Below are 22,164 nucleotides of genomic sequence, written 5' to 3'. Positions count from 1 at the left end.
TGTTTAGGGTCTTTTTTTCCCCTTCCCCAGATCCAGCCTCCCCAGTATGCTACATCTCGTTATCCCCAAAACATTTTAATCAAATACTACCTGAAATAAGCAAATAAGTTTTGGGCTGTTTTTAAAGCTAAAAATGGAGTAACACATAAGATATTCCAAGCCTAAGCACTGCTTGAAATCCTGAAATGTGTTCATCTTCCATCTGGCCAAGTAAAACTGGAAAGAGAGCTGCTTTAGCCTTTGGAGCTGTTCCAAGCTGCTCCTTAACTGCTTGAATGGGTCAGTGTTAAGCTATGTGAAGCACTTTTCTTCCTCTTCTCACCTTCCCACCCCCTCTTTCCTTGAATTGAGAGTACATCAAAATCTGTCTGTGCTTCTGTATGAAGAATAGCTAAATAAACAACATGATTTTTAACTTCTATGCAGGGCTTAGGCAATTATTTGTCTTAACATTGTTTCTCAATTGCCAGACTTGTGTGAAATGCAGTAAGGTGGGTATTCATTTCATCTGTATTCACTTTTAAGTCTAATATACCAGACTAGAGAATGTATGATTAGTGTTAATAGAGATCAGATCTAGTATTCTCAGACACACAGAGCTAGAATGAAGTCTAGTTCATTTTTCCTTACTCCAGAGTCTTTGGACAAAGCCCTTCCATCTGATCTTACCAACACTGTTTCACAAACTCACCATTCTTTTCTATTTGATGTATTTTAATTACTAGAAAGCAAGGGCTTAGGATGTGGTTCACCTTTGTAAGCCATAAAGAGCTAAATATGTTTTCAGTACTAAAACTGTTTATTGTAGTAGAACTAGATGCTAAATTTTCTGACTTAAACTTTCATATCATCTGAAAATCTCTCTTCTACCCAGGCTTGATATTTAAACACTTTTGAATTCTTTTAGAATCCAAAGGTTGTCATCTTTCATGTCTTTCATGCTTTTCTTTCCCGAGATTACACTTTTCTTACCACATCTCTATTTCTGTAATTATCTATTTTGTGGGAGATGTGCTTGGTTTTTTATGGCTTGCCGGCTAGCGAGGTGCTACATGGCAAATGTTACATGACTGTCTCGGTGCAGATTTCTATCTTGGATTATAAATCCACCACTGCACACTCAAGCTACCTTGAATTACCTTGTTTTAACCCCGGGGTAAGAGCCTCCATGCATGTAGCAGACTGTTACCCTTATGTTCTTGGGTGTAATGGTACCTCAGTGGAAAATGCAAGGTAATCAAGAGTTTTGTCTCTATTAAAGTATCCAAGATGAATTGAAAAGAATACATATGCATAAATACCTTTTTAAATAAATAAAATCCTAAATGCAGTCATATTCCTGTTTAAAATAGCTTTGTGACTATTTTTAAAGTATGTTAATAACTCTTAGTCCTTAGATATAGCTCATATCATAAATATGAGATAGTAGATTTTCGTTAAGCATCCTTTAGAATAAAGTGCACTGCAATTCTCATGTTAAGTTCCTCGGCCAGGTCATGTGTGATACTAACATTTGTACTTGATATGGAAATACTTAGTCTTTTCTGTCTTATCATTTTAAGTCTGTACACTATCTAACAGGCTGGGCTGCTTTCGAACTACAGAAATAAATGAAGCATAACATTGTTAGACATTCTCAATAGTACCATGATTTTTGAAAAGTGCATCAGCACAGTATGCATTAATTGTAAATAATAATTTATGCCAAAGGCTTCAATATTGTAGTACAGTGTCAGAAAGATGATGGTCTTTTGAGGTGTTTTTTTTAATGGATTGGAAGCTTCCATTAATTAATCAGCAGAATCTCTTTTCTGAACATGAACTATGCTAGTTTCTTATTAATTTATATATAATCTGTTTCTGCAGTGTTGATATTTCTAAATAATTCAAAGATAGAGATGGCCAAAGTGTGAAAATGATTGTAAAATATCTGTGAAAATTCAGAGTAGTAAATATAATAAGATTTGTTTCCCAACTTTGAAGTTTGGGGCTCTAAAGGATTGTATATAGAGACCATGTTTTGTATTAGCTTATCAGTCAGTTGTACATTTAAGTCTGAATGAAAAGTGCTCTGGCAGTTGATCTGACTTAGGACTCTTCAAATGTGTGAAAATATTTATTTTGATAATGGAAATTTAGTGGATTTATTTTATGGTTAGCCTGCATATTCTTGTTTTATGTTATCTAGCTTTTGTTGAAATCAGAGTCCTTTCACAAACTGTATGAAGTAGTTCAGTGAGAGTTATGCATAGGGTTGAGATTAATTCATAAAGATTTTATGTGTCACTCTAGATGTATATGCTGGAATCATGCCTGAGCTGAACTGTAGCTGTTTGCTTTAATGCTCACTTTCCATAATCTATATATTTATAAATGCATGTGTATTTGTGTACACACATGCATGCCCTTTGTCTGGGAACGTTCCAGTCTGACTTCCTATACTAGTCACTGTAAATGTTCAAGGGGATTATAAAGTGTGTTAATTTTTTTAATAAGGTAATAAATTATTTTTACAATTCCTCTGATGTAATTGTTTAGAAAGAGGTTTCTAGGTGCCTGAACACTTACTCTTACTTGTGCTGCAGATAATCTGATGCCAGGTTTGTTAAATTTCCACAAAAAGTAAGCAGTTCAAAACCAAATAGCAATATTTACGTTCAGTCAATCATGCCATGCTATCTGGTTCCACTCTGTCAAGTAGGAAAAAACAGTGCAGCTGTTGGTAGATGAGGGGAAGAGGATTAATATTCTTTGTGGTTCAAAAGAGGAACACATTAACATTCAAAGGGATTTAATCCCTGTAACATGCTTCTCCAGGAACTGTGCAAGTCAAGAGAGACGAAGTCATGATGTTACAATATAGAAGCTGTATTGCCACATGTCATCTTTTTTATTTTAAAATCTATTTATGAAGCACTGAGGGCTCTTAACCTCTCACCGGTCCTGTTACAACCAGTGATTTTTTTTTTTTCCTACTTCCCACGGAGGGGTGTTGTTTCTTTTATCTATTGCTCTTCTCTTTTTTTTTTTTTTTCCTTCCCCCCTGTAGTGTGAAAAGCATTTGGGGTACTCAATAATGTCACTTCAGTAGATGGTACAGTATGCTGAGGAAATTACCAATTAATTAAAAGAGTAATTTAAGATTTAACAAAATTGTTATGCACACTTCATTTGCTAGGTTTTACAGTAAAACTAAATTTGTCCCGCAGAATTAATTAAAAGGGCAGCAGGGATTGTGTGTGGCTGGGTGGTGATGGTGAGTTTAACAAAGCCACAGATTTTTCTCGAAGTAAAATATACTCAATTTAATACAAAGGACTTGATCACCTTTTTCTTGACAGCTGCCCATGATTTCATTGCTGCATTACAATTCCATTTATTAAAATGCTGGTGTTAACTTATAGTAGCATTCAAGTAATCATATTTTCTTTGAGCAAGATCAGGTAGTAAAGCGGTTAAATTGGCAGCTAATCTGTTAGTGACGTTTTAATAATGCAGGTGTAACAGGATGTGTGGTGAGAATACAACCTAGAAATAAAAAAAATATATATAGTACAATAATATGATGTAACTAGAATGTCAAGTGTCACCTTAATTAAAAAAAGATATTACACAGTTTCTTCATATTTTTCAAACTTTCCCCTTCCTTTTATTAGGCAGTAAATCTGTAAAGCTGTTTCATCTTTGTAGCTTGTTACAGGAGAGGCCTTCAAAAGTGATTTGCTTAGTGGATCCTACCCTAATTGGTTTTACATGGTAGCTTTTAAAATTAGATTCAAGGGTGCTTCCCAGGCTCTAAGAAGACATAGAATATAGGTCACATTGAAGTTCTTTTCATTCTTAGGATATGCCACGGTGATCAGTATGCACCAGAGCTTATACAGACTGTGGTTTAATAGGTGTATCTTGTTCTCACAATGATAGAAACAAATATTTCTTTGTTTCTCTGTCTACTTGTTGCCATACACATTTTCCTACAGCCTTCAAGGCAATGTCGCCTACTGTTTAAGGAAGAGGGAATTTACTGGAATGTGTTAGCTACGTGGATATGTGCGTTTCTTTTTCTCTTATGGATTATAGAGGTTTGGTTAGCAGCTCTTAAGATGGACATGCATGATGCAGTTTACCAGCCTTCATGAAATTGCTGTGGTATTTTGCAGAGCAGACTCTTTGCAAGTTTCTATGCAGGGACTTGCTAAGTGAGATGTTATTGGAAGATTTGGTTAGTGAAACTAAATTGAGAGTATATTTTGTTTAGGCATTTAACTTGGAAACATATTTTTTATCTCCAATGATTCAGAGTGATGCTTTGCTAATGTAATTTTCAGAGTGCTTATTAAAAAAAAAAACAAACCTCACTCTCAAATGAGCTGTATTACATTTAACTATTTTTTTGCTTAGACTTCTGAGTCCATATATCTTTAGTGACACTCCTTACCACTAATATTTGCTATAAAACAAATATTGTAAAACCAGAGGAGGCTGGTATAGTGAAAAATTAAGAACTGAGTCAATTTAGTAATCTCTGTACAGACAATCTAGGTTGCTGCTCTCAAGTTCTGATGTTACCAGCCACCATTTCCTAGATCAAAAAGAAGAATTTACTGTCAATTCTTGACAGCTTGTAATTTTTATTTTCCCAGGTTGTATATCTGTCTAATACTGACTTGAATGGGGTCATATTTCCATGTGATATTCATTGCAAATAAAAGCCTAAGAATGTAGTGGGACTACAGATATACTTTTTGCCTCTTCCCTTAAGGAAAGCTTGTTTGAGATATACAGTGGTCTGGTGTTTCATGTGAACAATCACTTCAGGCTTTGTCAGCTACCATCCAGCCTCTGATTTGCTTTCTGTATTGTAGTTTAGGGAACTGCCCTCTTCTTGTCATGGATACAGGTCTTAGTACTGTGATAAGAATAATTTTCACCTTGTATACAAAACGTGCATAAAGTCAATTTGTTCAACACCTAGTGCATTCCCATTAGTCAAATAGGGCACAATGTCTAAGCCCTATTTCCTGTACTGAGATTCTCTTCCAGTACAAGGATTAATCTATAGTGTTAATTTTGCAAATCCCAAATCAGTTGGCAATCTCTTCAAAGATTTTTTTACCTTGCAAATGTTTCTTTTACTTGGGGGTATATTTACACTGCTGTTTTTAGTAAGTAGCAGATATATTTTAGATTTTTGGCTACAGAATTTAGAATTATTTTAGCTGGTGTTTTCTTAGGGAAAAAAAAAAGGGGGGGGAGTATAGAACAAAACAGTTTCCCTTAGGTCAAATTCAGTCCTCTATCATAGTTGCCAACTGCATCATAGACTGTAGTTCATAAACATGTAAAGCTGTCTTTGCTGTTGCTACCCTTGTAGAAGGTTATGTCAAGAAGGTATTTCTTCATTTTTCTCATGGCCAGAAAATTTCTCATTTTCACTCTTAAGTCTATTCCTAGCTAATGGATACGAACTCTCCTTGTGCCAGTACTGTTTTCTAGTTTAATTAACTTCTTGTAGTATTTACCCTTCTGATGTGTATATAGAAAGAACTCATATCCTTTTTTATTTTGTTAGTCTAAATATGCCAGTCTGTCTCAGTCTTGCAAAATAGACTGTGTGTTCTCTTGAGCATCCTAATGGTCCTTCATTGCACCTGCTGCAGTTGGAGTAATCTTTCTTGAAACTGGACTATTCAGTGTGTTTTGGCATGACCCAAGATACACTGTGCAAAGTTGAATGATACACCAGATTCAAAATTAGCATTTCTAAATTAGAAGCAAAATTCAGAGGAGTTAATTTGATCAGGCTGGAACACTGTATTCTATGTGATGGCTTAACTGTGTCATGTATTTCCTTTTTCAGAGGAAGGTACAGCTTAGAATTACAGTTGCCTTTTCAACAGCTACTTCATGTATAGGTGCTTTAAATCATTCTGTGATAATGCTCTACTCGGATCTTTCTCATGGTTGGTCTGATTCCAACTTAGTTCTGAAGAGCATAGCTTTGTGTTTATGAGCACTTTGCTTGGCTATCTGTCGTCTGCTTTGGGCTTCCTTAGGGTCGTTCTGTATTTACAGTAAGGTCTTTGTATTTGCAAAGCCTCTAACTTTATAGTAACGGATTTCATTAACAGTTGCGTGCTTTTGAGAAAATAATAATAATGAGGATGAGCCTCAAACCAGCTGTTGAGTAGCTCTGATGGAAAACAGTCCCAGCCAGAGAGTTCCCTGTTCAATATAGACTTCTGCCCCATCTGATTAGCTGGTTCTTTCTCCACTGTAGTCTCTTTCATCGCTTCCAGTGGTCTGGTATGTAAGGTGCTTTATAAATCTATATTTTCTTCATCTAAAAATTTCTGTTTCAATTTGTATCTGCCTTTGATAAACCCATCTTGTATTTTGTCATCTAGGCATGTACTACTTAATTTAGAGGACTCATGAAAATGCAGAACTTTTTCCTTCAGTTCTTTCTCCCCCTTTCCCCACCCCCCACTGTGGATACAAGTATTAGGTAGTTCATATCCAAATCCTGAACCCTTCATATCAATTATCTCCAATAATTAGTTCACATTATTTCTTAAATTTTGTCCATTTTAAGATCAAATCCTTTAGTTGCGAACCTGCTTTGTTTCAGTTGCAGTGAAATGAAATCTAATTTCTTAATACAATTTTATTCTTTAAGTAGCTTGCATAGTTTTATAAATAAAGGGGTTTTATAGGAAATCCAATTTCAGTTTGAAATTACAATATGAAAGATGAAAAGAAATTTGTGGAGTCTGTAATACATTTAGTTTTAGAAATTGTCTGTAGAGTTAGCTTACAACATTCTGATTATTGTACAGTTTTAAGCAGATGAATGACCAGCAGGTTTTGAGTAGCATTTATCAGTGATACATCCAATAATACGAGTCACCTGGATTCCCTACGGATCACTACTAGTCTTCATACTCTTCCATATTTTTCTCAAAGCATTTTGAATTTCCTGTCGTTTTACTATTACTTAAACTGGCAGCTAAATGTATAGACCAATTAGTTAGCAAAACTAATACCAATAACATTAATCAGGTTATTGATATAAAAATGTATTGAGTCTTAATATTTCCATTGTTAGCTTGGGAAATGAAATTTAAAGAATTTCAAAAATCTGACACAGTAAGCTTTCACAAGGATTAGGATATCTCTGGATCTGGGATTTCTTGCTCACTTGTGGAGGTTTTATATTAATATGATTCTTTTGTGTAACTACTAGAGCTTTCTCCTTAGTCTGATACACCCTGTCATAGCAAATAGAGTTTTTATATGCTTCTTAAGTTGAAGATTTGTCCTTTCTGACAACATTTTAGACTTGAGCACCCTAGCATGATCTGAGTGCAGAAGGATTTTATTTAGATCTATGGGTTGGGTTGGTTTGTTTGTTTGTTGTGGTTTTGGGGTTTTTTTTTAACTGTACTCTTGAACCTTGCCTGTGCTTCACAGATATCATATGGAGAACCTGAGTTCAGGCTTGTGTTTGGGGCCCGTGTAGATTCAACCACAGGCCAGGTTTTTTTCTTATGTTACACACTGATCCTCACTTTTAATATTCCAGGTAATTCATCATTTAGGAACCGCAGTTAAAATACAGACTATTTTGTGGATGTGTCCTGTTCATTGCAGAATTCATTTAATTAAAACTGTGCTGCACAGCTTATGCTTTTAATGAAATAACTGACAATATATTTTATTGCCAAATAATTCTTTCTTTTATGATGTCTGCTAATATTTAGCAAATCTTCATCAGTACAGTGTAAGAGTACATTTTCCATATCTGACATGAAACCATGAATTCAGTAATGTCTTCAGAGCAGGTGGTAATTTTCTGTGAATTAATGACTCACTGGGATAAGTTAATAATTTAAGATAATCACCTAGCAGTCTACCTCAGCCAACCATTCATTGTAAAGAAATGTCAAGAGCAAACATGGCTAATGTAGGGTAAAATAATGTAAAATATATTATTGTTTAGCTTATAATAGAAACAATGTTGATAGCTCTCAGAAGCATTTAGCATGACATTTGTGTGTATGCAAATAGTGTGTTATGGTGGTGTTAGGAAAAAAAAAAGATAAATACTGTATGGGAAAACAGTTGTACTGAAAAGCAGGCTTTTCAGTAAACCTTCAAACTTGATTAGATTTTTTTTTTTTACTTAATGTGATCTCAGTATAAAGTGTTCTCTTTTTGCAGCTGGTGTAGTGGAAGTACAAATGTAGCTAATGTACCTTCTGTTTTTTTTTTTTAAAGTGTCAAAGACAGCAGTAATGGAAATTTTTAATACTAGTGTCATTCAGTAATATAAATACAAATGCATTCAATTTTCATGTTCTGTACAAATATTTTCTAAAGAATTTTTCCATTAACTAGTTCAAGGGGAACCCCCTTGTCAGTGCACACTTGAGCAGTAACTTGCCACAGTTCTAGAGTGTTTGGTTTTTTTGGTGTCTGAAGATTTTGAGATAGCCTTACAAAGTAATGAGCACAAGATATTTATTTCAGGAATTGAAAGGAGCATCTCTGCCTCTCCTTAAGTAACGGAATGGGTTCATTCTGAAATTGTTAGAAATTGTGTATAGGAGGATTGCATTAATATCTGTCACCAATTAAGGACTCTGTTGGGAATCAGTATAGTGCAGAATACATTATAATTTGTATGTAGTTGACCCAATAGCATCCGTATTAGCATGATTATGAAGCAAGGGTGAATCTTTCTAAATAAATTGCATGAAATATTTGTATAAAGAGATAACTGTAGGTCATTGTTGCTTTATAGAAAATTATCTAATTTATTAAAAAATCCTTTCTCACTCATCTCTCATGCAGCAAAGCGGATCAGACCCACCATTAGAATGAAGCTAAACCAATTTGTTCTAGTGCACTGTACATTTTAGACAGATATTTGTTAGAAATATTGACACCACCATCCATTGCTTGTCACCGATAAAGAGGAGACAATTCTACTTCTGTACTGTTTCATGTTTATAAAACATCATATATTTTATGGGGTCAAAATAGTTTGTGCAGGGACATACAGAGTTCCTGTACTTGCCAGGAGCTCCTCTTCAGCAGTTTCATCCTCAGTAGTAATGTGACCAGACTGATCACTTACAAGAGGAGAGCCATGATTAATGTATATTTCAAACATTTTTTTAATATATTTAACAGAACAGGATAATCATGTAACCTTTGTATTGAGAAGAGTATATTTGTGCTGAACAGTATAGGTGCTAGTTTATTGTACAGTTAAATCTGAATTTATAGATTCCTTTTTCACAAAGCATATATTAAAAACTGTAATTTAGTAGCCCAGTGATGCTTGACTGAACAAGCTTTAAGCCTTATATGTGAATATACTGACATTCTCATAACAGCCCTGGGTGCCCAGAGCAATGGGAGGACTAGGTTGGGATGTGAATCTTGAAGTTATCTGTATGAATAGATCTTACAGGTAGTAAAAGAACTTTCCTGTTTCTCATTCCTGTCTTCTACTCTGAGGACATTTGCTGCTACTTATATAAATGTATTGAGCTGATTTTACAGAATGATTCAGCAAGGCATACCCATTTTACTTATGCAAACTAGAGTAAATGTTTTTAGAATAGTTATTTTAATTTTTCTAAGAAGTAACCCCTTGTTACAGTGCAGCAGCTCTTCAAACTCCTCATTTGAAGCAATAAGCCTTGTCTTTAATCTGCATATTTGTTATATTTATGTTGACTTTAAACATAGAATTTAAAACATACTTTTCAGAAGTCCCTTCAGAATCTTAGCCTGTCTTGTCCTAGCCTGTGATAGCTTTGTACTAATTCTGTCTCCACTTTTTCACAAAGACAATGAAAGTAAACAACAGAGCAAGTCTGTAAAAGTGAACTAAAATGCAAAGCATGTCTGCATAGGCAGTGAGGTGAAGTGGTTACTATGGAGCCAACAAACTTGGCTTCCACATATCAGACTTGGCTTTCTAAAGTTATATATCCTTTATCCAGTGCTAGATTATTTTCTCCACAAAGTTTAGCTCATAGGTATCTTCACCAGAGCGTTTTCGTTGGAGCATATGTGTACAAAAGGTGCATTATTCCTGCTTTAAATGATGTACGATCTGGTAGTCAAATAGTGAAGGAGCCTCCCCTGACTATTTTGCAACTATCAAAAAACTTATCGAAAATATTAGCTGCAGCTTTAGACTTCTGGCTAACGATCAGCAAGCCCTAAAAATACGCTTACAGTGGCATGGGGAATCTTTTGGAAAAATCTGTATGAAAAAAGAATTGAGTTCACTTGGGAATTAGCTGATAAAATATTGAACAAAACAACAATTGAATATTCCCCATTTGGGCAGCCTTTGGCAAAAGATTGAAAGTAATGGCCCAGTCACTGAGCTCATTGCTTTGCTATCACTAAGAAGCTTGGTTTTATATGTATTAAGCTCCATTTTAAGATTAATTTGATTACTTCCATTATTTTTATTAGAAATTTTTAAAAAGCCTTCTTCCCTACTGTTCACCTCCATAATGACATTAGGAAGGTTATACACTCTCTTTCAGCACTTACTTGCGTTAGCATTCCTACTATGGCACTTTGTGTTTGGTGTACTGCCAGCAAATTAAGTTGACTCAAGTCTGGAGTGGTTTTGCAAAGTTCAGCATATGAAGAAACGTCTAGTACTTGTCAGTGCACTGACCATAGCAGCACAGAAGAACGCAAAAGGGAAGGGTTGACTCATGTATGTTTGGGAAGTGAAAAAGAGAGTTTGCAATTGGATTGAGAACTAGCTAAATGAGAAGAGATGGTGAAATGTAGGGAAGGCCAGGCAATCTTAAGAATGGGAGAACAAGAGAGAATGAGGGGTCGTCTACTCTGGCTGTTTGCCCAACACTGAGTCCTGAGTCAGAACTCGGAACAACTGCACATTTTTGTGGATGTTGGTCAGCAGTTTAGTCATTTGAAGAGTTCCTGTAAGTTACCCTTTCAGTTACAGATTCCAAGGTATGAGTTGCATGCATGTTTGCATTTTCCACAAGACTTAGACTGGACTGACAAAGTTCAGTTTCTACTAAGAATGGCTTTTAAAATGTAATTTCATTTTGCATCTAAAATAACATGCAGCTATGATTCATATAGTATTTCTTTAAATAGAGTAGAACCTTAGGAAAATTGGAGGAGGACAGGGCCTCAGGGAGTCATCTGGTCCAGCCTCCTGTTCAAAGCAGGATAAACCTCAAAGTTAGGTCAGGTTGCTCAAGGAAGGCCTTGCCCAGTTAAGTTTTGAAAATATCCAAGGATGGAGATTCCACAGCTTCTCTGGCTCTTACTCTGCACTTTTTGAAAGAGTCTGGGCTGTGTCTTCTCCCCCTTTAGGTAGTGGAAGACTGTAATTAGATTCCTCCTTGGCTTTCTTTTTCCAGGTTAAGCAAACCCAGTTCCCTGCATCTCTTCTCATATGCTATGTGCTTCAGCCCCCAAACCATCTTAGTGGTTCTTTATGTATTCCAGTTTTTCAGTGCCTTGTAACTAGGTGTCCAGAGCTGTAGACAGTATTCCCAGTTTGACCACATGAGTACTGAATAAAAGGGGATAATCATTTCACTTGACCTACTGGTTTTGCTTTTAGCCCAAGTGTATGTTGATAATCTAGTAGTTTATCTAGTATACTCTTCATATTATATCTCTTTTTCTGTGTGCACACAGACATACCATATCATAGCAATATATCTAATAATATAGATGAAAGGAGGGGCATTTGAAGACATTCTAGTCTGTCAAAAAGGAACTGGTAAATTTATTAGGAAATGAAAAGGTTTAGGGCCGTGCATAATGTCAGCATTGCTTTGTAGAATTTGAATTGCATCTGAAGCTTATAGTATAATTTAAAATATCACTTTTTATCAACAAGATTTTTACACCACTATATGTGGTATAGAGATCCTTTTTTATTTGTATTGTTGTGTTTATATGAAGGCTTTAGATCAGAGTCGTGCTATGCTAGTATGGGTCCATGAAATAGATGCTTTTCAATTATAAATTACGTTCTGAAAATATATTCCATAAAATAGATAATGGGCACAAAGAATGCAACAGTATTCATACACTTTGAAGGTTGCATTCCGTCACTGCATTTTGCACATCTTGCTAATGTTTGCATTTGCTGATCACTATACTTAGAATAATTCTAAAATGCATTATTGTGTAAATACAATTTTATTCATGGGAAGTCAGACACATGAAACTCCCTAGAGTATGTAGTGCAGCTTGTCACTAGTATACCTAGTTTCCCTAATCTTTTCAGGGATTGTTGTATTTTTCCCGATAGCACATCACAACTATCCACTTTGCTGTATTTCTAAAAAGTATTTTACTAGTGTTTGCTTTTGTTTGTTTCCCAGCCATTAATGTTTTTCAGTCCATGGCCTGAGTCAATAAATTTAATTGTTTGGGTTAAACTTTTTGCTTCTGGATCACTGTTCTTGGTTTGTCATTCTTCACTCCTGCGGAAGCATGCTGGGAATATCCTAATTCTACCATCATACTAACTGAAAAATTTAAATTTAAGACTGAGATATAGGTGGATCAAAGACAAGAGATTGTACCAAGAAAACAGAACATTCAAAATTGAATGGACTCATTAAATGAATGACTTCTGAAAATAGAGACAAACAAGAATTCGCATTTTGGCCCACAGGCACCTCTGTACCAATAGATCAGCTAAATTGGCCTTGTCTACTTCCAGTTGTTTAACTGCATGAAACTTGAAAGTGGGAAGAAATCACATAGAAACTAATATGGTAGAGGAAGCTATTGTGTTTAGTCACCAAGAAAAAAAAAAATTAAGATACCAAATTTAGCTGTTCTCCAAAACAAATTGACAGACTAAATACATAGGAATTCAGAGCAAGGATTGGTGAAGATTCTTGTGATCTCAGTATAACTTATGTACAAAACTGCAGAGTTGATTACTTGGAATTGTATTCCAGTATCTCAAGGACAAGCATGAAGAAGGATATGTCATGATTTCTTAAAATTACTTTTTTAAAAATTTAGATCTAGCTTTCTTATTTCTGTATTGCTAGTTTAATATATTTCTCAGGAAGGACTTTTTGTCCAGTTTTATGAAGATAGAGAAATTACTCAGAATCCGGAAGGTTAGTTTCTATTTTTTAATCTTAGAACTGGAAAAATCTTTGTTGTTTACAGTTTTCTTTAAATTCACATACATGTGAAATCATTGCAATTAATTTTAAAACTTGTGAAATATTTTTCCACAAGAATTTCAGTCTTTGACGTAACTAGCTCTAAGGCTTCTTGAGCTGCAGAATTAAATAAATTATTGCAGTGTTTCCTTCATTGAGTCCTTAATAGTCCCATTTAACTAACATTATTTACTGCTTCAGTAGTTGATCATTGTAAACAAGAGAGCAATATGATGAACATCTTTGTTTAACAGAGTAAGCTGATTTGAAGCACAATATTGATCAGGATGTGGTCATTATCAACCATGGAGGGGAAGAAAAAAATCAGTTGCCTGCCTTACTGAGTCCTAACTTTCCCCAAATTACATGTGTCTATATAAATACTAGAAGTTCTGTTAAAGGTGTCTACACTGAAAATTACTAGGAGTGGATATTTACTGTCATTTCAATAAACCTAAATTGGAGAATATTTAAATATGGAAATCATTGCACAAAGCTGTTTATCATCACAATACATATTTGGTATGTGTAGGTATGTGTACTTTACCTTCCTTTGATCTTTTATTTGCAATATTACAAAAATACTGTAGTATTCTAGTATTATATACCCCCTAACTTTTGGTAACACTAATTTTCCTGTGGTGAAGCAATCATATTTAATTAAATTATATTGACAAGATCAGTGGAAATTATTTGGTAAGCATGTTTTTAATCTAGGATTTAAAGAAAGAAGCAAGCACCACAAAGATAACTATTAAGATTTTAGATTAAGATTCATGGGGAATTATATCAAGAACAAAAACATCCTTTTATTTAGTTTTCTGTGTAGAAGCTAATTTAAACATAAGCAAAGGATAACAGGCCTGAAGAGGCCATTCATTTTAACAGTGTTTTGAGCAAAGCGGACAGTAGCCAAAAGGAGTTCAAAGAGCTTTTTGTACGTTGAAATGAAAGCTTAATTAAAAAAAAACCCACTCAAAAAAACCTCAGCTCAGTAATCCTGTTTTTACTTATTTAGCACAGCTGTAGTTAAAAGAAGTTTCTTTAAAATGTTTATCAACTCCAAAACATATTTTTATTCTAAGCTATTCCTGAGTAGAGTTGCTTTGTTGTTGTTGTTCTTGTAATGTGGTGATCAGGTATGGGACATAGGGAGTTCAGGGAGCATTAGGATATAGGGAGCTTTTGCATAATGCTTATTGTAGTCAATATTCTGTTTATTTTATATTTTACATGTTTTCTTTGTATAGATTTTGAATGGCTATAAAGATCTTCATCTCTGCTATTGATAATGTTTTCAGCTTAAGTTTTGCCTTTATAACTGCCTTTTTTTAGGGCACTCCCAATGTGGAAAGTCCTATTGAATTCCAAGTCCAAAGTAATCTTAGTTGGAGTGAAGATCATTTTACTTCTAAGAAGTGCTGAACGTACTTTTTGAGATTTGCTGGATCAAAATCTCCTTGCCTGAATACTTGTCAGACTTATTGTCAGTCAAACTGATTCTTATTAGTCGTAAAGTATTTTATCCCACCCTCATCACCTATGCTTTTGACATGTTGCTAGCAAAATATGTCTCTCCTCACTTCCAGACTTATAAGAGTAGCCTTAGTTCCTATTGGTCTTGGGCTGAATTCTGATTTTCAGGCAACTTAAAGGAGCGTCACGTTCCCAGGAACTGGTCCTCAGGGGGGACTTAAATCATCCTGATACCTGATGAAAGGATAATACAGAAAAGTTCAAGCAACCTAGGAGATTTCTCAAGTGCATTGGTGACAACTTCCTGGCACAGTTGATGGAAAGGTGCTTTGCTGGACCTAATGCTTACAAATAATGAAGAACTGGTCAGGGACATGAAAGTTAAAGAAAGCCTTGGCTACGGTGACCATGAGATGATGGAGTTCAAGATCCTAAGAGAAGGGAGCAGGGAAAAAAGCAGGACTACAGCCCTGGATTTCAGGAGAGCAGACTTCATCCTCTTCAGAACTCTGCTTGGAAGAATCCCATGGGCTATCGCCTTGAAAAGAGGAGGGGTCCAGAAGAGCTGGCTGATACTCAGTGATCACTATCTCCAACCTCAGGAAAGGACCTTCCCAACAAGTAGGATATCAGGCAAAAGTGGCAGGCATGGATGAGCAAGGAAGTCCTAATGGAACTCAGACATAAAAAGGAAGTGTACAAAAGGTGGAAGCAGGGGCAGGTGACCCAGGATGAATACAGAGCTCCTGTCCAGTCTTGCAGAGATGGGGTTAGGAAACCAAAAGCCGGCCTGGAGTTGAATCTGGAGAGGGATGTGAAGGGCAACAACAAAGGATTCTACAAGTACATAAACAGCAAAAAGACGACAAGGGAAAACATGGCCCCGCTACTGAATGAGGCAGGGGAGCTGGTGACAAATGACATGGAAAAGGCCAAGATGCTTAATGCTGCCTTTGTCTCAGTCTTTACCAGTAAAAATGGCTTTTGGGAATCCCAGGCCCCTGAAGCTGGGAAAGTCTGGTACAAGGGGGATTTAGACTTGGTGGAGGAGAATCAGGTTAGGGAACAGTTAAGCAGACTGGACATAAATAAATCAATAGGGTCTGATGGGTTGCACCCGTGAGTGCTGATGGAGCTGGCTGATGCCATTGCAAGGTGACTCTTGATTATCTTTAAACGATCATGGTGCTTGGGAGAGGTTGGGAGAGCAAATATCATTCCTATCTTCAGGAAGGGCAAGAAGAAAGCTCTGGGGAACTACAGGCTGTCTGGCCTCAGCCCAATCCCTCAAGAGGTGATGGAAGAAATCTTCCTGCAAAGGATTTCCAAAGTCATGAAGGACAAGAAGGTGATCATGAGTGGTCAGCATGGATTTACAAAGGGGAACTCATGATTGACCAACCTGGTGGCCTTCTGCAATGAGGTGACTAGCTTGGTGGACAAGTGGAAAGCAGTGGATGTTATTTGTAGTAACAACTATGTTTTTACTGTAGTAAAGCCTTTGACGCTTATGTGCCATAACATCATAGACAAGCTGACAGAGCATGGGTTAGGTAAGTAGACAGTGGGATGGATTGCAAACTAGCTGAATGACCAGGTCCAGAGGCTTGGGATCAGTGTCACAAAGTCCAGTTGGAAGCAAGTAACTACAAGTGTACCCCAGGGGTGAATACTGGGTCCAGTGCTATTCAACATCTTCATTAATGACCTGGATGATGGGACAGAGTGCACCTGCAGGAAGTTTGCAGATAATACAAACCTGGGAGGAAGGGCTGGTATACAGGATGGTTGGGCCACCACTCAGAGGGGATCTCAACAGGCTGGAGAATTCTTATGACGTTCAACAAGGGGAAAGGCAGAGTCCTGCATCTGGGGAGGAATAACCCCATGCACCAACCCACACTGGGGACTGACTGGTTGTAAAGCAGCTTGGCAGAGAAGGACCTTGGGGTCCTGGTGGACAACAAGCTGAACATGAGCCAGCAATGCACCCTTGTGGCAAAAAAGGCCAACAGCATCTTGGGCTGCCTTAAGAACAGTGTTGCCCACAGGTCAAGGGAGATGATCCTTTCAGCACTGCTGAGGCCACATCTGGAGTGCTATGTCCCATTCCCCAGTACAAGAGACACATGAGCATACTGGAGCGAGTCCAGCGCAGAGCCACAAAGATGATTAAGGGACTGGAGCATCTCTCATATGAGGAGAGACTGAGAGAGCTGGGACTGTTCAGTCTGGAGAAGAGAAGGCTCGGGGGGGGTCTTATCAATGTGTATGAATAAAGGATGGGAGGGAATGAAGATGAGGGAGCTGTACTCTTCCCAGTCGTGCCCACTGACAGGACAAGAGATAATGGCACAAATGAAAACACATGAAATTCCATCTGAACATAAGAAAATCTTTTACTATGAGAGCGGTTAAACACTGGAACAGGTTGCCCAGGGAGGTTTTGGAGTCTCCATTTGTGGAGATACCTCAAAACCTAACTGGATGTGGCCTTGGGCAACCTACTGTAGCTGACCCTGCTTGAGGAGGGGGGTTGGACCAGATGAGCTCAATAGGTCCCTTCCAACCTAAATGATTCTGTGGTTTTCCAAGTCTTAAATCCAGGCTGTAGCATCCTATGTAATGACTGGGCTTATAAAGTAGCTTTAGCCAAGCTTAGCTCTTGTGATTAATTTTTTTTTTTTTTTTTTGAATCTGCAAGTAGTGATTTGGATTTTATTACAGAATAGATCCTTGTAATACCAGTAATAAGCTTTTCAAGATGCAGACTTTTTGATGGTTTAAGAAATTATCAATATGCATATCTGTCTTACCTAAGCCCAGGAAGCCTAGCTGTGTGGCTGCTGCATAGCACAAACAGAAGAGTTGCACAAAAGATGGAAATGAATGCTTGTTTGATTTAATTGATTTTATGTATTAGTGCTGTGCTAGTTTAGTTTATAGTTGCAGTTTCTTTTATGACTGTATGTTATGTATAGTACTAACATTTGTATTTATTTTTAATTTACAGGATGGAGGTCTGCTTCTAAATAATCCTTCTGCATTGGCAGTTCATGAGTGCAAGTGTCTTTGGCCAAATGTTCCATTGCAGTGTCTGGTATCGCTGGGCACTGGTCGATATGAAAGCGAGGGAAAGACCAATGTCACATACACTAGTTTGAAAGCCAAACTCACAAATGTTATCAGCAGTGCAACTGATACAGAAGGTTGGTGTCTTAAGACACGTTTGTATTGTGACTGTTTTCAGGTTTTTATGTTTCTTAGAATTACAGATCCAATTTGGAGAGCAGTCTGCAACCTTTTGTCTTTCCCTTTCTCCTCTCTGCCCACCCCGCTGAAACTACTTTAAACACGTCTCTTTGTAACTCATCATGTATAGTTGGTGTTTTAGTAGCAATATTACAGGTTTTCTGGACATGATAATATAAATGCGTTTCTTAGCATTATCTCCGTGAATCTTCATCTTCACTATGTTGTTGCTAAGCTCTTTGAGTTTCTGAGTTCTCAACTGTTAATATGAGGTTGATGACGTAGCTATACTAAAGATAAAAGATACCTTAAAATTATGAGAATGACGATAATCGCAACGGGATTTATACAAAGTGTTATGTTTTCACTTGTGCTTCAGGATAAAGCCATACTCAGGAATTCATTTCAATAGAAAAAAATCATATTTTCTTATATTTGGGTGGTTTTTCCTATAAACAGAAATGCTTAATAGTTAATATAGAACATTGATTGATTTTCAACAACCTAAGAAAACATATATTAGTTCTGTTCTTTTCTATACGTGCTTTTCCACATGTGCTTTTCCAGGGACTAGACTGTGTCTGCCAATGGTCATGACTTCCATTGCTGTCAGAAGGAGCCAAGCATGTGTTTTCCAAAATAAATCCTGTTCCTAGGATGGGAGTACTCTGGAACTCTATCACTAGCAGTTTACTTCTGTTTTGTTTTTATAAACAGGAAATATTGATATGCAGATGCTGTCCCTCCCTCCCCCCAAAGGAAACTGATACTGTAAAAAGCTAGGGAACAAGAAATACTCTTATGGTCTAGATCCCTTGCTACGTGATCTCCGTAAACTGACTGTCATTAGTAAGAAAAAATCTAGATTTTGTGCCACCTTTGGTTTTTACACAGTTGTGGAAAGGCAGTGAGAATTATGGGAAGGACACACGTGCTGTCCACAAGGGAAGAAAGTTTCACTGCAGCTGAAAATCAGGCAAGAAATTTGATTGGGAAGAGGAGGAAAGAAAAGCTCATTGTGGAGACCAAAGGAGAGGAAATGGAAAGAGAGGAGAGTAGATCTGAGCAAATAGGAAGTTTATATTATGAAGGAAGAAGGGGAGAGTATTAAACAGGGCAAGAAAGACTGAATGTGGTGAGACAAGAACAGAGACACAGCAGAGTAATTTACAGGAGGAAGGACCAAGCAGGGAAGATTTCTGGTTAACAAGAATCTTTGGCTCTAGTCTTACCCGTGATACTTTTTTCACTTTAAAGTTTTTATATAACAGTAGATGTTTAAAAGAATGGAGGAGCGTGGTAAGAATGCAAAGAAGATGGAAATAAAAGAGAATGAAAGATGAAGGAAGTCATGGAAATGGAATTTTAAGGGAGCCAACAAAGAGGAGAGAGATCTAAAAGGAGAGAGAAAATAGGTTATAAAAGAGGAAAAAAGGAAGAGAAGGAACATACCAATACATTATATAGCCAGTTTACTATTGTACTAGTTAACTGAACTGTTATAATTTAACTTGAACATTTTAAATTAAGTGAATGTTAAATTCAAACCCAAAATCTGTAGGAATATATAAAAAATTAATTAGTTGCAAACAAAAGAAAGCTTTAAACCTTCATATTTTTTACTGCAGTCTTTGAGATTAGAGAAGAATATATAGCTGTCATTTTCATAATACCTACTTCCATTTGTACTGAGTGTAACAAATCATGGGTGTCCTGGATGGGAATATTAAGTTACATTCCTGCTCTTCAGAATGCACTCTCACTTGTAAAGGAGTGGAATGTACATGTAATTAAAAATCTGGATAGCTGCAAAGCCGCCTTAATTGTCATACCAGTGAAGTTGTCTTAGAATAAAAGATGAAGCTTTTCCAGAGTAAACAGAGCTACAGGGCCATTTGCAAACCTTCTAATGAGAAAGGGGTTTTGATAAGGCAATGGTGGAAAAACGTTTACTCAGCAAAGCAGCACATATTTACACTTACTGCGTCTCTCCAGAGCACTTGTTGTTCAGGGACTGTAGGACTGTTTGTCTGTCTCATGTAAATATGACCGTTTTCTTCATTTGTTTTCAATACAGAAGTTCACACCATGCTGGATGCACTGTTACCTCCAGATACTTACTTCAGATTTAACCCTCTTATGAATGAAGACATACCTCTGGATGAAAGTCGTAAAGAGAAGCTCAATCAGCTGCAGACAGATGGAATTCGTTATTTAGAACGCAATGAAGAAAAACTGAGAAAAGCTGCAAAAATATTAACACAAGAAAAAACAACTTTGCAGAGACTTCAGGACTGGATAAGATTAAAGGCTGACATGTATGAAGGCCTTCCCTTTCTTTCCAAATTGTGAATAGGTAATGCATGAAAGAACATAAATGTAAATCTTTTTCCAGAAAATCTGTTCAAGTAAGGATTTCCTCCTGTAAAGGAGGAATGTTTATTGGGGGTAAATAACATCTTTGGAATGCTGTCAGAATTCTGGAGAAAGCAATTCAGGATGGCTGTTTTGTGCACACTTACTTGATACAAGGTTTTATGGTGTCAATTATTTTTTGAACTTTACGGATCTTACTGTTGCTCTACTTAAGTTTCTTAAAGTCAGTAAAACTGAAAATTATGAAAACAATTGTGCTATGCATTTTTGGAGGTATGTACCATAATTATGGTGGCAGTAAAAGTTTATTTATTAACTACCAGGCTTATTCAAAATTAACAAAAAATAAAATCCTCATTCACTTCAGTGTAGGCAGTTATACCTGTTAGGCTTTTATGTAGCCAGTGAATTTAATAGAAATGTAATGTTCTTACAAAAACTTTGCCTGTGTTAATTGCACTTTTACATTTGAAAGATAACATTTAAATTCTTTTTTTATTTTCAATGGGTTTTGTACATAACAGTATTGAGTAAGATGTTTGGATGACTATAAATGGCTTATTAAATTATCAGAATTAACAGGTATTTCTGGGACTTGCTGCTTATTGTTTTTATCGGGATAACTTCAGATTTGTTCATTCATTATTTGAAAATAATCCCAAGCCCCAAAATCTCACTTGAGCAGCTATTCCTGTCACAGGATAAAAGAAATAATATCTTGAAATAGTTCACGTGAGTGAGCAGCTTACTGCAGAATCATCAGTTTTGGATGCCAAACTTCAGGTGTCTCTAGTAAAGAAGAAAATTAGCAGTAGATACATGAAATAATAAATTATGCATTTCCTTTTCCTTTTGTCTTCTAACTTTCATATATGCATCCTCTTGAAATTACTTTAGAGTTGTGAAGTTAACATTTAGAGCTCACTATGATCTTACTGCTCATTCCTTTGTAACTTTCTGCATATGTCCAGAAGGGTGGTGCGGTAAGCTATGACAATACAGTACGTCAATGAAACAACATTTTTCAACAACAGGAACGTAACTGTGAGTTCTTCAAAACCATATGACTGCACCAAAATTTGAGTTAGACACAGCTGCTGTCACATGTTGGGCAGGTACCCATTAATAAGATTGCTTGACAGGTTTCTGGGTGAGTTTTTGCCTCTTGGTAGACACCTACAGTACATGAAAATATTTACTAGATAAAATGTCTGGTTTATGCAGTTTCACCAAAAAACAGTGCATTTGTCACTTTGCCTTTTGGGACCAATCACCTGCCATTGCATTATCTGGTAAAAATAACATTTACTTTGATGGTCACCTTCTGTACTTGTCATCTTAAAACATTGAAAATGTTATTAGGCTGCCTTTAGGAAAGGAAATTTGAGGAAGACAGCTGACATCCTTCGTTATCTTAGGAGTTGCTGCATAGTATTCTGTGATTGCAAGAAAACATTTGATTTGGGCTGTTCTTTTTTTAATCTGACGTATTTTTACTTGTGTGATTTTACTCAGATATCCATACTTTTCTAGTGCTCCCTCAGTTCTCTGGCTTGTTTTTGCCAATGAAGCTAGGAAGTGTCATCGGTGTATAAGCTGTAGCCTTCACGTTTTTTAAATTGCTCCCAATGCAAACAAATTCTAGGTGCATAAGGACTAAAGAAGCCTTTGCCATTCAGTATGTGAGCAAGGGACAAGAGGAGAAACAGAGAGAAAGAAAAGTTAAAAAGCTACAGCAATTTGAAGATAAGAAGTGAAAGAATGTATGTTGTTCATCCCCCCCCCTTTTTTTTTTAAACTAGGTGAACACCAAAAGTAGTTCCTTGAAATGGGCAATAAA

General features: G+C 36.4%; 1 protein-coding gene across 9 annotated transcripts in view; it reads left to right on the top strand.

The window, feature by feature from the left end:
* PNPLA8 (patatin like phospholipase domain containing 8) overlaps positions 1-22,164 on the top strand; it is a 54,993-nt gene that overhangs the window by 19,350 nt on the left and 13,479 nt on the right. For 3 of the 9 annotated variants that reach the window (XR_008235478.1, XR_008235477.1, XM_052788930.1), the window contains exons 9-10: positions 17,710-17,905; positions 20,026-20,304. Coding sequence is in view for 6 of the 9 variants with exons in the window: in XM_052788930.1 (XP_052644890.1) it covers positions 17,710-17,905; positions 20,026-20,300 (471 nt within the window). In the remaining 3 variants the exon portion in view is untranslated. Of the gene's footprint in view, positions 1-14,555; positions 14,777-14,809; positions 16,120-17,709; positions 17,906-20,025; positions 20,910-22,164 lie in introns of those variants that run through there. The other 6 variants (XM_052788927.1, XM_052788928.1, XM_052788926.1 and 3 more) reach the window with 4 other exon arrangements.

Source organism: Harpia harpyja, chromosome 6, assembly GCF_026419915.1.
Source record: "Harpia harpyja isolate bHarHar1 chromosome 6, bHarHar1 primary haplotype, whole genome shotgun sequence".
Taxonomy (NCBI): domain Eukaryota; kingdom Metazoa; phylum Chordata; class Aves; order Accipitriformes; family Accipitridae; genus Harpia; species Harpia harpyja.
Note: the sequence above shows the minus strand (reverse complement) of the source record. Positions and strands in the feature narration are given on the sequence as shown.